Source organism: Festucalex cinctus, chromosome 1, assembly GCF_051991245.1.
Source record: "Festucalex cinctus isolate MCC-2025b chromosome 1, RoL_Fcin_1.0, whole genome shotgun sequence".
Taxonomy (NCBI): Eukaryota; Metazoa; Chordata; class Actinopteri; order Syngnathiformes; family Syngnathidae; genus Festucalex; species Festucalex cinctus.
This window is the reverse complement of record NC_135411.1, coordinates 7,328,717-7,342,786: the sequence shown is the minus strand read 5'-3', so window position 1 is coordinate 7,342,786 and position 14,070 is coordinate 7,328,717. Positions and strand designations below refer to the sequence as shown.

Genomic DNA, 14,070 nt, shown 5'->3' with positions numbered 1-14,070 from the left:
ACTCGCTGCCATTTTCACATTTCGCAATCCCGTTCGCTCCCGGCTGTTTTACTGGATTTTGACTGATTTTGCAAGGCCTACAGAATATTGTGTTCAATTGCTTTAAAAGCATGGAACCTACCAAAAGAAAGATTAAAGTCTCTTCTTTCATCAGGAAAAAAAAGTATGTTTCTATCAGTTTCCGTTTGCAGCAATTAGCATTAGAAGAGAGCTAAGTTTCATCAGTTTTCACAAATCTATTCAAAATTAAGTAATTGAGCTTTTTTTCTCGATGGCCCTGGTTGATCTCCTTTGCTCTGCTGCCACCTGCTGGCCGTTTGTGTAATAACTACCATTTCTGCAACCGTTCTTTGCAGTTGAAAGGCTGCATCAAAGCCTTCTGTATGCTCTAGCATAAAAAAACGTATAAATACGTCTTTGGGACACAACATTAAAAAACCGTATTTATACGTTATTGGGAGTAAATGAGTTAAGATAACATGAATTTGTTCATTTCCAGATGACCTTGTTTCAGATTCCATTCTTGTCAGGAGTGAACGGGCGCGACCATCTGAGAGCAGCGCTTTGCGGAATGAAGAGCTCCTAAGCCAGCGACATGATGAGGACCCTGGACAAAATACTAGTGATGAGGATCAGGAGGAGCTCCCTTATGATGGCGACCTTGGCAGTCCTTACTTCAACTGCATGGATCGTGGTCAGCCGGGTAACGTGATCTCTGATGGAAGGCAAACAGCAACGACACACCTCGATTTGGTTTCTGCTCGAGCTCACGTGGAGGAAGAAGAAAAGGATGAACAGGATGAAGATTTGGCCCCGCCCTGCTCCCGACCTCCAGTCGACATTCACAAGATGTTGCTGCGGCATTTCTCCCAGGAGGAGTTGCAACAGTCCGGAAGGCTGATTGAAGCCGAGACCCTTCCCGAGGTCTCCCTGCTGGACAGCGTCGATGACCCCCACGCTAGCATATCCACACGCAACAACACGGCGGTCGAGAGCAGCATTTCTGACAAGACTTCCGTCGGTAGTTTTTCCAGTAACGGCAACAGCGCGTCAAAACGAGAACGTTTGGAGGAGGCCAACACGGCATCCGGTCGCGACGCGAGCGCTGCGACGCCGGCAAAGTGTGACGAGCGCGACGTTCGCATCAAAGTCTCGCATTTGCGCAGCAGGTCCTTCGGCGAGCTCAAGTACGGACAGGGGCAAGTGCATTACCCGCTGCCTGACTTCTCCAAGGTTGCCCCCAAGGTCAAAATTCCAAAAGGGCCCAGTGGTCCAAAAGTCATCGGTCCCATGATCCGAGCTCAGTCCTCGCCGGGAATGTTACAGTTGATCAGCAGGGTTTTGGAGGATTGCGGTCTTCAGCCTGCAGAAGTGCCTCAAGTCCTCAAAGACACGCATGACCAGGTCAGTACTGTCCTGGAGCATCACTTACAGGTACAGTCGAGCCCTGCTAGAAAAACTGAGGACAATTGATGATTGATGCCCATAGACATGCATTGGGAGAAAAAAAAAAAAAAAAAAAAATATATATATATATATATATATACAGTGTTCCCTCGTTTTCCGCTGGGGTTAAGTTCCAAAAAATACCCGCAATAAATGAAATCCGCGAAGTAGTTAGCTTTATGTTTTACTAATTTATACACTTTTCTCATTGAGGCATTTACATGTTCTCACATTTCTCTCTTGTTCAAACATTGATAATGTTCAAACCTTCATAAATTTTATAAAATGTGTATATTACTGTAAAAAAAAAATATGCAAAATTTCACAAAAATCCGCGATACAGCGAGACCGCGAAAAGTGAACCGCGTTATAGCGAGGGAAGACTGTACATATATATATATATATATATATATATATATATATATATATATATATATATATATATATATATATATATATATATATATATATATATGTATAGTGTTTCTTTACAGACCCCAAAAATAAATTCTCAAAAAAATGCTGATAAACATTCAATATACATTTTCAAAACTGTAAGAAAATAGGGAAAACAAATAAGGAAATGGAAATTTAAAAAAAACAAAAACATGTTTTTATTTTCCGTTGAAAAAAAAATATTCAGGAATAAGTGAATCTGCAGGTACTTAACCACGATTATATGGTGTATTAGTAGTGATCATTTGCATTGCAGAGATTTATAGAAATAAAGTGTTGCATGTTGATATTGGTTTTGCATCCCACGTTATTAAATTATTATAGCATTAAATATGTAGGATAGTATCATATGATGAAAGGTAATTTGAGCAAATGTGTTACTTCAGGAGTTTGTATAGCCCTTTGCATACATCAGTACACAAAATGTAGCTCTCAGTTTCAAAAAGGTTTGTGACCCTCTGATCTAGGAAAACTAAATAAAGCAATAAATGAATAAATAAATAAATAAAGCTATGTAGTGCACATTTACTGTAAAAAAAAAACCATACACACAAAAAACACCGCCCTAGCAAGACAAACAATAAAAGTGAAAGATTAAATAGTCACTTAATTATAATATATTAAATATGAGAAAAAAATTACTTCAAATGTACAATGTAACGCATGATGTTTATTATAACAGAATAAATGATAAAATGTTACACAAATACTTGAATAATGATATAAGTGAACAGAGATACATGAAACAAGGTCACAATACTTAAAGTAAAAATGTGTAAAAGCTTTTGTAAATTTAAAAAAAAACCTGCCTAAATCCAAGCATTATTCATTCATTACTTTGACCCCTAACATATTTACAATTTAGCATTTGTGAATTCATCTATAATTTGCTATACTACTACTAATAATAATAATAATAAAAGACAAACTTTTTAAAAATCATCTATTTGCTGTTTCCCCCCCCCCAATATGGTTGATTCTTGCTGCCAAGAAAATTCGGAAGCGACTCCATTTCGACAAACTGTCATTTGCCACCATCTTGTGGAAACTATAGAAAATTACAAACCATTTTTAGTGGGGAATTAATTAGACTCTAGTTTGTTTTCCATCAATATTTGTTTGCTTATTCCGTGGACCAGCTCAGGCAAGAATTATGTTTGTTTGTTTTTCTTTTTTTTTGTCTTAATCTCTGCAGGCTGAATATGATAAACTTGTGTCCAAATATGGCAGGGCTGAGAATCTCATTGATAAAATGAGGTTGGGAACCGACGTAAGTACATTTGAAATCTGATCCAATTATAGTAAGGTTAAAAAAAATATATTATTTTTTTAAATCACATAATCTCCTTTTCCAGCCTTCATCAGACATTTGCATCGAGGCTGACCCAGTTGTTGGACCAGCAGCTCCTCACATTCCAACACTGGGTATGTTTCCGCATACGACATCCGATCTTACGACGGGACGACGCTGGAGGATATACATCTTGTTTCCACGGAGACAAACGGGTTCAAGTGACACGAGTCTGGTTACACTTCTCTTTGTACTGCTTGACTGTAAACTAGGGCTGTCAAAGTTAACTCATTCACTCCCAGCCATTTTCACAGAATCAGTTCCGTTCGCTCCCGGCTGTTTTACTGGATTTTGACTGATTTTGCAAGGCCAACAGAATATTGTGTTCAATTGCTATAAAATCATGGAACCTATCAAAAGAAAGATTCAAGTCTCTTCTTTCATCAGGAAAAAAAGTATGTTTCTATCTGTTTCCGTTTTTGCAGCAATTAGCATCAGAAGACAGCTAAGTTTCATCAGTTTTCACAAATCTATTTCAAATTGTAAGTAATTGAATTTTTTTTCTAGATGGCCCTGGTTGATCTCCTTTGCTCTGCTGCCACCTGCTGGCCATTTGTGTAATAACTACAATTTTTGCAACCATTCTTTGCAGTTGAGAGGCTGCATCAAAGCCTTCTGTATGCTCTAGCATAAAAAACAAAACAAAAAAACGTATAAATACGTCTTTGGGACACTTAGAACATAAAAAAAACGTATTTATACGTTATTGGGAGTAAATGAGTTAAAGCGTTAACTAATTAATTAATCACAAAAAATTAGCGCATTAATCATTGTATTACCACAGTTTAATCACACTATTAATTTTGACCGCAGATGTTCTTTTTTAGCCAACAGTGGATGGTTACATTAAAGCATTGCTGTTGGAGTTTGAGCAATAAACAAAACTACACGCATTAAAGTAAAGCATTTAATAAATGTTTACATATGGCGTAGGTCATTTTTTCCCCATTTTAAATTGTGCAAATAATTAATTGATTAGAAAAAGCAGGATGAGCGTGTGCAGCGGGCAAAAATGTTGGGGGGGGAAAAAAAAGCTTTTTTAAGTCAGTGATGAATCAAAATTCTACAATGTGATTAATCTGATTTATAAAAATTAATCGTTTGACAGCTCTACTGTGAACACAAACTCCTTATATAAAAATAATTTAAAAAAAATAGTTTAAAATCTAATTTTGAACTATTTCCCCTTTAAAACATTGTCCTTACATCAACTTTTACTAATGATCTTATGAAATGCATTTTCTCTTCAACGTGTTTCAGAGAACATTGTTGAAAAATTAAAAACAGCCCATGAAGATGCGATGAAGCCCAACGTGCCTGATCAAGACGCCATCAGTGAGGCTGAGAAAATGACAGCTGAGCTGACCGCTGTCATTAGCCAATTCATGCAGACAGTTAGTTTAAAAAAAAAAAGAAAAAAAAAAAAAAGATGACTCCATGCTAACGAATGTAACAAAAAACACATTGACAACAATCTTTTTGTGCAGGTGGACGAGTTCAAGCGGAGCGTGAACAACATGTCGGCCAGCACAGACGAGCAGCAAACGGTAAACTGGCCATGAGAACACAAACGCTTGTCATGCGTGACGTTAACTGGGATTTGCTGGTAGATGTTGAGGAGCTTGATGGAAGCGCAGGACCAGTTGGAACGAAAATACATGAGCAAGAAAGAAGAGCACCGAGCTCTGGAGATGCGGAATTATTTGGGCCTGCGCAGAAACGTCGGAACATTCGACCCCAACAGGTGTGCCCAAAACGGACTCATCGCCATTTGTGCATGTAAATGGTCGTGTGATTTGGCTGTTTCATCGGTGTCCAAACTACGACCCGGGGCCATTTGCGGCCCGCCGTCGATTTTTTTAGTGGGCCGCGACATGTGCTAAAAATGGCATTTGACTCAGTTCAAATCAAATAAAAACAAAAATGCTTGGAGATGGTCAAACTACGAAGGCAGCGTGTCAAAAAACACAGGTGCTTTTAAAGGTTATTTTAGTTGGCTAAAATTAATGAAAAAACTAAAATTCAAAAAACAATTTCGTTAACGAAATAAAATAAAAGCGAAGATGCTTTTTTTTTAAAAACAGAAGACTAACTGAAACTACTTTTTATGTTTACAAAACTAACTAAAATTAAACAAACTCTAATTATAGCAAAAATGTCCTTCGTTTTAGTCGTTGGTAATTAATTTAATGCATGAGCCTTTGGGAATGATTTTAAATGTGATTTTTAGTAGACTTATTTTGATATAAACCAGAATAGTGGCGTCGCACCCATGGTGTTTTTTAAATATTGCGCACAATACTACACATTAAAAAAAAACAAAAAAAAAACTAAAACTAATACTTAAACTAACTAAGCATTTATTAAAGAACTAAAACTAATTTTCAACAGAACCATCCTGAAAACCAATTAAAACTAACTAAATTTAAAAAACAAAACTCAAAACAAAAAAAAACTCAAATGAAAAATTCTAAAACTATAATAACCCTACTGCCATATTACAAATAAATTGGTTTATATACTGTAGCATTTTTGTAAATATGCAAAATACAATTTTTAGGACTAAACACAATTTCTCTTCATAACATGATGTGGCCCTTGCGTCCTTCTGATTTTCTATATGTGGCCCTCAAATGAAAAAGTTTGGACACCCCTGGTTTACATGCATGCAGGCTGGTGGAAGGGGACATATTTAGGGTGGGGATGCAGCTGGAGGATATTAAGGAGATGATCGAGAAAAATACGCGCCAGCTGGTCACCCCGCCTCTCTTTTCGTCAACTCCAGCAACAAAAAAGCTGCCGTTGAAGGCATCACCTCCAACATCACTGCATGAGGTAACACACTTTAGGTTGACTTTAGCTGGATTTTACACACAAAAAGTCAATTATTACTTAAAGCCACAGTGTGTGATCTTTAGTGCCATCTAAATACAGCTCAACACACGTATCGATACACAGGCGTCAGAATCGATATTGCTCGTTAACTTTAAATAGGCAGTTAACATTTGCCTTTGCAGCTTGCATTGCACCTAAAAAATAAAAACCAGCAGCGTCTTTGAAGTTAATTGCCTTCAATTAATGCAAAAAATAGCTCACCAGTGATTGGACACTGTGTCTTGCTAAGAAAAATGAAAGCAGAGGAACAATATCAACATTTATTTACTTATAAAATTAACATTGCATGTGTCTTAATGTACCAATTTTCCTTTATTTTGTTTAAAAACGAAATAGAATGTGTTACATAAAAAAAAATGCTGTTTTTATTTCCCCAAATATTTCAAATAAGCACATTTTAGAGCTGTAATTTTAATACTTTGATATTTTTGCTCATTTCGGCTCATGCCCATTAATCAATGTGAAAACTGCTCCCTGCTCTGTCGTGCGTACACATTTAGACCAAGCATGCCGCTTGGTGGTAAACCAGAAGAGCTCAGAACAAAAACATTTTTGTCATCCAGCATAATAAACATATCATTTAGGTATACATATGACAGTTATTATAAAATGCTTACATTAATGTAAAATATCGGGATACGTATCGCCTTGACTATCATGTATTGGAATGCATATGTATCGCGATACGTATCGTATCGTGACCCCTGTATCATGATACGTATCGTATTGTGAGGTCGGCGGCAATACCCAGCTCGACTGTGGTCGCCAAGATGCTCGTTAGCTCACGTAAGATAAGAATTGGTGGTCGACTTACAGAGTGTGGTCTCTCTAAGCCACCATAGTGTGCGTGCTTCTAACTAATGGCGACATCTAGTGGTCACTTATTACACACTTTTCCTTTCATGGAGCAATAAATGTCTTACCCCAATTAGTCGCTTGGTTTTCTCTGCCGAGATACTCCTCCAGCCTCTATATGAGGAAATAAATCACGAGTATTTGTTATGCAATTTCTAATGAGAGAATGATATAATAATTAAATTGTTCATCCAAAGGTCACTTTGCAGTACAATATTACAGTTTTAGAGAAAATATCAAAATAATAAATGATCTACTACAGTACTTTGTTGACCAGTCCAGCACCTTAATTTTTTATTTTTTTATTTTAATTCTGTCAGCTGCTTTATTAATTCATATTTGAGAGTGTTGGCTTTGCCGAGAAAAGTGCGACAACTTTGCGACTGTGTCTCATGTTTCAGGGATCAAGTGTAAGTTCGACCGCTGAATGTTTTAGAAGGAAAACAAAGACGGAGGCACAAAAGGAGGACGAGAGCGGTAAAAATGACGGATCAGAGGAAAGCAGCCAGCTCACAAGCAAAGACTCAATGCAAGTTATCAACAGGTGAGCTCGTTTTCTTATAAATAAACATGTTTTTCAATAATCATGATGACAAAATATCATTCAACGATTTAGATGAATTCTTCTGCTAAATAAATCCATTTTTGCCTCAATTGTGCAAATCCACAATTAAAAGGTGATGAGTTACACTCAATCAGCAGAATTCCTATCAATCATTTAAACTAATTGATTATCATGCCCATCTCAAATAAAAAAATAATAATTATAATACATAACAAACTGCTGTATTCTAATTATTTTTTTTATTTGAGATGGGCATGATAATCAATCAGTTGTAAAAAATAATAATAAAATAATAAAAATAATACAAAAATAATAATTAAAAAAAGAATTATAATACATAAACTGCTGTATTATAATTATTTTTTTATTTGAGATGGGCATGATCATCAATTAGTTGTAAAAAATAATAATAAACTAATAATAAAAATAATTAAAATAATTAAAAAATAATTATAATACATAACAAACTGCTGTATTCTAATTATTATTTCTTTTATTTGAGATGGGCATGATAATCAATCAGTTGTAAAAAATAATAATAAAATAATAAAAATAATACAAAAATAATTAAAAAAAAAGAATTATAATACATAAACTCCTGTATTATAATTATTTTTTTATTTGAGATGGGCATGATCATCAATTAGTTGTAAAAAATAATAAACTAATAATAAAAATAATAAAAATAATTAAAAAATAATTATAATACATAACAAACTGCTGTATTCTATTTATTTTTATTTTTTTATTTGAGATGGGCATGATAATCAATCAGTTGTAAAAAATAATAATAAAATAATACAAAAAAAAAAGAATTATAATACATAAACTGCTGTATTATAATTATTTTTTATTTGAGATGGGCATGATCATCAATTAGTTGTAAAAAAAAAAAATAATAATAATAATAAAAATAATTAAAAAATAATTATAATACATAACAAACTGCTTTGCGATTGGCTGGCAACCAGTTCAGGGTGTCCCCTGCCTACTGCCCAGAGCCAGCTGAGATAGGCTCCAGCACCCCCCGCGACCCTTGTGAGGAATAAGCCGTCAAGAAAATGAATGAATGAATGAATGAATGAATGAATAACAAACTGCTATACAGAAGAGACAGCACACCATCACTATTCATGTTCCTCTTCCTGCAGGGAGCTCGTGTTTCAAGTTGCCGTGTCGGTGTTCGGTTGCATTGTGGTCACCTTAAGAGTGTTTTGGGATCGTGTGCAGGTTTTGTTTTTGCCCGGAGGGACCTCCGGATGCTGAGGATGAGGAGAATCGTGACGAAGAGAGAAAATCTGCCACTTTGGAGGGAAGAGCTAGCAGTGACATTTGGAGTATAATCAGTGGCAAATGGACATCGGGAAGGTCAGTGTTGTTATTATTATGGATGCATGAAATTCATTTATAACATTAACAAAAATAAAAATAAAAATCCTGTTGCAGTGGCACGCAAGATGGCGTTCTAAAGCAAGAATGTGATGTTGACGTGGGTGTCATCCCAGCTGTGGAGGTCTCCGCTTACGCTGATGCACACTCATCACTACCACAGGTCAAGCTCGTCGAACGTTCTTTGTTTGGTTTGCATGGTGAAGTCGACGTGGGTACTTACTGGTTTTGTCTGTGGGTGCAGGCGGCTGCATGCAGGGAGACAGACAGTGGATTTGGGAGCTCCGACTTGAATCAATCCACTGGAATACTGACGCTTGATCCTTCCATAGAAAGGTACAAGGAATTATCAGGAATGACAAATAATAAATAATAATAAATAATTATCTTCATTTTGTAGTGTTTCTCTTGGCTGCACTTATTCCTGCACATGTTGGTTATTATTATTATTGTTTTTTCGGTCCGATCAGATTTGTCAGATCCAAATATCATGTACGTACTTAGTTTTGTTGAGGTTTTATGAACATTTATTCACGATGGTGTATTAGGGCCACACATACTGTAAATATTTTATTTTTTTTTAGAGGGGGAGGGAGGGTAATATTCTGAGAAAAAAAAACTAAAAAAAAAATTTCTGAGAAAAAAAATTGTATATTTGCGATATTATTAAGCGGCAAATTTATGAGAAAAAAAATCATATATTTGCGACATTATAAAGTGGAAAATTTGAGTGAAAGAAAAATCACAAATTTACAAGAAATACTTGCAAATTTATGAGAAAAAAAGACTTGTATATTTGTGACATGATGAAATGGAAAATTTGCGAGAAAAAACTCATATTTGCGATATTATAGTGGCAAATTTACGAGGAAAAACACTATATGGCAGATTTGCTAAAATCACAAATTTACGAGAAATAAACTTGCAAATTTGTGACAAAAAAAACCCCTGTGAAACTTGAGAGAAAAAAAGAAATAGCTTGGGTCCCAAGATGGACTCCTGGGGTACACCACAGGTAATATTACATTATAAAGTGGCAAATTTGCGAGAAAAAAAAAAAACTTACAAATTTACAAGAAATAACTCAGAAACTTGCGAGAAAAAAAATAGTTTGGGTCCCAAGTTTGACCCCTGTGGGATTCAAGCGTGCTGAATTATGGGGACCTCTTTGGACAAAGTCTCTATTACTGAGAACTTCTTAACCAGGTGGTGGAACCCATGTATAAATGAAACAAAGTGAAAGAAACTAAATAGGACAGAACAAAACCGTTCCTTCCATTGACCATTATGTGGAATGTGAAGACAAGTGCCACTGGATGAACTAGCGGCGGCTGTTAGAAAACTGCAATTCTGTTTCTACCCTAACTGGCGCTGCAGCCCAACACAAGTGATGTCATACATGCTGTGATTACAGCACACTGTTAAAGCTGTGGTTGTTGTTTTTGAGTTGCTTATTTTTGTCATCATAATCGATCGTGACTATTCCAATGTGATTTTTCACGTATTCCCCAGATTTCCCCGTGATGAACTTTGTACTCCAAACAGTGAAGGCTCCGCCCTTGGTCTGCTGACAACGATCCATCCAAAGGACGAAAGCAGCCGGCGGCAGAAGTTGCCGGTCCAAGCGCAGCCTGGAAGTTCAGCAGCCGCAGTCGACCAATGGGTGCAAAGCACCATTAAAAAATCTTCTCTCGAGTTGCAGGGTGAGTTCATCCTTCATTCTCATCATTGCAATGAAGTAAATCTTTGTCATCCATGACCTGAACAGGTCCTGATGCAAGCAATCACCTCACCTCTGAACCAATCGTGAGCCCCGCGATGGATGCAGAGCAGAGAGAACGCCACCTGTGCTCTTGTAATAGGTCAATACCGACGAATGCGTCTTCATTTTCTGTGAGATGATCTCGTGTACACGTCTGTGGTGTGTTTGTGTGTGTCCAGTGAGGCTCTCCTGGCCTTGCAGGTGGAAGTGTCCCGACTGAAGAAGGACCTGGAAGAAGGTCTGGTCCAGTTGCCTCACCTGGCAAGGAAGATGGATTACCTGGCCTCCAAATACAGGCAAGATCGTCAGGAGCGTCGGTCCAAGGCTAAAGGCAGGACCCACCGCAAGCTAGACGGGTAGGAGGAACTGATGCATGACGCTAAATCAAATGCCAATAATTAACACCATCTTCTGAAACTGTAGCTTGCGGAAGTCAGCAGGCAGCGGGCAAAGTCTGAGCAACTTCAACTCGAGTCAGTTAAGACTGGAAGACTGGATTTCAACAGATATGGAGTCCTCCAAGAGCAAAGGTTCCCCACTACTTCACTGTCTTCAAGTACAACTACTAGGGGTGTGAATTGCCTCGTACCTGACGATTCAATCCGTATCACGATTCATAGGTCACGATTCGATACCGATTAATCCCAATATGAATTTACAAGTTGTTTGTTCGACATGCAAACTCCACCCAGGGAGGCCGGACTTGATCTCACGTCCTCTGCACTGGGAGGCGGACGTGCTAACCAGTCATCCGCCTTATTTTGAAACCATCCATAGGGATTTCCTACTATAGTCGATCAACAAAAATAATATAAAATACAGTGTTATACTTGAGCTACTCAAGAACATGAGAGAGAGAGAGAGAGAAAATCCACATTTGGATCAGCATTGCTCAATTATGAAGAAAATATTAATCACGACTCACGATTAATTTGGTAATAATTGAAATCACAATTGATTTTTGGTACAAAATAAGAAAATGTTTAAATGTAAAATAAAAAATATTAAGACAAAATTCTTTGAAACACTATTATGCAAGTTCCTTTTGGATGGAACCAAATCTATTAAATTATTTTAAAATGTAAAAAAGGTGTAAATATATAAATTTTAACAACTCAAAATTAGTATTAATAATCTTTTGTATTATTACGATTATGCTGATTTTGAAATTTATAGCATTTACCGCATTTTCTTACTGCACTGTTTTTTTTTTCTTCAACCAGAGGCCATCATGGATGACCTAAATTCCAAAGACAGCCGCCGTCTTCTTCGCACATCTCAGCCCTCCCAAAGACCACTGCTCCAGGTCAGCTATGGCTCCTCCTGCAGTCTACCTGCCAGGTAAACATGAAAAAATGCCACATTCAACTTCTGTCATGACTGTATTGTGTCTGTGTTTTGTTGGGGGCAAGGGTTATGCTTGGGTCATGACTGTGTTTTGTTTTGGGGTCAAGTGTCTGTTTTGAACTGATGTAATCAGCACGTAACCAGCATCTAGTTTCAACTGGTAAGAAGCTATGTGAAGTCAGAAGCTATGTGATGTCAGGAATCTTTAATCTCTTTATTTGGTCAGAACCAAATCAGAGAAATCCATGTCAGTCCTGTTACCCACATGTCCAGCCACGACGAATCAGATTGATCCGCTGTCTATATAAGCCTGACAGAGAAGTGTTTGCGTCGGATTATTCTTCTGTTCCTCTGTGCACCTCCACAACCCAAGCTCGCTACACGTCTCTTGATTCTCGATACATTCTCGTTGTTTCTGGTCTAGTCAAGTTCGTTCCACGCCTCTTGATGTTATTCGAATAAAGGAGTTAAAATCTTATTTGTGTCTGTGTTTTTGGGATCCAATTCCAGAGCCTAACAACTTTCTTATCATACTCAGCTACAAAGTGAAGGAACCAGCGCCACACGTGACCAATCACCGCAAGCGTTCCACCCAGTCGGACACAGCGCTGCTGCCGATGGATGTGTACTTTCAGCACACTCTGTCCCCGGTCTTGCAATGGCACGGCAGCAGGACGCGAAGCAAAAAGGTGGTCGGTCTTCCCCCCCCCCCAATACAAACCCTATTCTTACATTAACAAACGCATGATGTTTATTACCTCCTCCTGTTTTCAAGGAGGAGGAGATGAACAGGACACTGGACCGAGCCATTGAGGCGGCCCGCAGCATGAAGAGGACAACGGACCGCATGGCCAAGAGACTGACGGCGGACCTGGCCAAAGCTCAACTTCTCCCGCAGGGGAATGTGCGACATTCGGCCGCGAGGGCGCAAGAATCGTTGCATGGACTCGCACAAAAAGAGAATACAATCACAAGAGAACGTTTCTTTACCTAGTACACCATGTAGACTGAATTGACTGTCCAAAATCTTGTTGAAGGTCTGTACAGAAAAAGGTTAGCAGCTACACAGTAGTTGGCTGCTGCTAGCATGGCAACTCCTTCATTCAAATTTTCACCCTCTAGTTATATCATGGGCGCATGTCCCAATATTTTGGTATATTTTGATGCATAATCAACAACACATTAACAAAATAATGAACAATATAGTTACTATTATTATATTTTAGGTAATTGTTTCTCTGCTAATGCTACAATATATAGCAATGTTAGCAATGTTAGCATAGCCTACTCTGTGAATTACTTATATTTAACTCTTTGACTGCCGAAAACGTTTAATAACGATGACTAAAATCACAATGTATGCCGCCATAAACGTTAAATCTCGTCAACTACGGGTTTTTTTTTTATTCGTTTTTTTAAATCAATGTGAAGTGTTAAGTGCAGCGCTGCCTGGTCAATGGGTTGTGGAATCAAAAACACCAACTTACTATGGCCAGCAGATGGCAGCATTGTATCTCTTTTCAATGGGCTCAAGGTGTATGAAATTACAATGAAACATGACCAAATCTGACGAAATAGAACGTTTTCAAGGATGACATGAATGATCAAAGCCTTTGTTACATTTAATCAAATTCACAGAGCGTCACCAAACAAACAAAAAAATATTAGTGTCAAAAGTACTGTTGTGGAGAAAATGTATCTTTTCACAAAAAGCTTGTTTTCACAAATTACATATTTTAAAATGGTGATTACTGAAGAACAGAATAAGTTAGAAACATACTTTTTTTTTCTAATGAGAGAATAGAATGCAATCTTTCATGTGGTACCCACCAGGATTATGTAGTAAAAGTACACAATATTAGTTAAAATAGTCGAAATCAGCTGGCACTGTCTGGGTTGTTTTTTGGATAACGTGGCAGTAAAAGAGTTACTTAAACTAATCTTAGTTTTTGATGAACTACTGTATACAATGAAGATGAAATATAACAAAAGATATATTTTTTA

The 14,070-nt window shown here is 37.3% G+C and overlaps 1 protein-coding gene across 1 annotated transcript in view; it reads left to right on the top strand.

The window, feature by feature from the left end:
* aknad1 (AKNA domain containing 1) overlaps positions 1 to 14,070 on the top strand; it is a 23,082-nt gene extending 9,012 nt beyond the window's left edge. The window contains exons 3-20 of the mRNA XM_077514136.1: positions 500 to 1,404; positions 3,098 to 3,172; positions 3,258 to 3,408; positions 4,514 to 4,647; positions 4,741 to 4,800; positions 4,864 to 4,997; positions 5,926 to 6,088; positions 7,405 to 7,547; positions 8,799 to 8,936; positions 9,015 to 9,120; positions 9,202 to 9,293; positions 10,470 to 10,660; positions 10,726 to 10,819; positions 10,899 to 11,075; positions 11,143 to 11,249; positions 11,943 to 12,060; positions 12,605 to 12,755; positions 12,842 to 14,070. Of these exons, the coding sequence (XP_077370262.1) occupies positions 500 to 1,404; positions 3,098 to 3,172; positions 3,258 to 3,408; positions 4,514 to 4,647; positions 4,741 to 4,800; positions 4,864 to 4,997; positions 5,926 to 6,088; positions 7,405 to 7,547; positions 8,799 to 8,936; positions 9,015 to 9,120; positions 9,202 to 9,293; positions 10,470 to 10,660; positions 10,726 to 10,819; positions 10,899 to 11,075; positions 11,143 to 11,249; positions 11,943 to 12,060; positions 12,605 to 12,755; positions 12,842 to 13,060 (3,158 nt within the window). The 3' untranslated portion in view covers positions 13,061 to 14,070. The remainder of the gene's footprint in view (positions 1 to 499; positions 1,405 to 3,097; positions 3,173 to 3,257; positions 3,409 to 4,513; positions 4,648 to 4,740; positions 4,801 to 4,863; positions 4,998 to 5,925; positions 6,089 to 7,404; positions 7,548 to 8,798; positions 8,937 to 9,014; positions 9,121 to 9,201; positions 9,294 to 10,469; positions 10,661 to 10,725; positions 10,820 to 10,898; positions 11,076 to 11,142; positions 11,250 to 11,942; positions 12,061 to 12,604; positions 12,756 to 12,841) is intronic.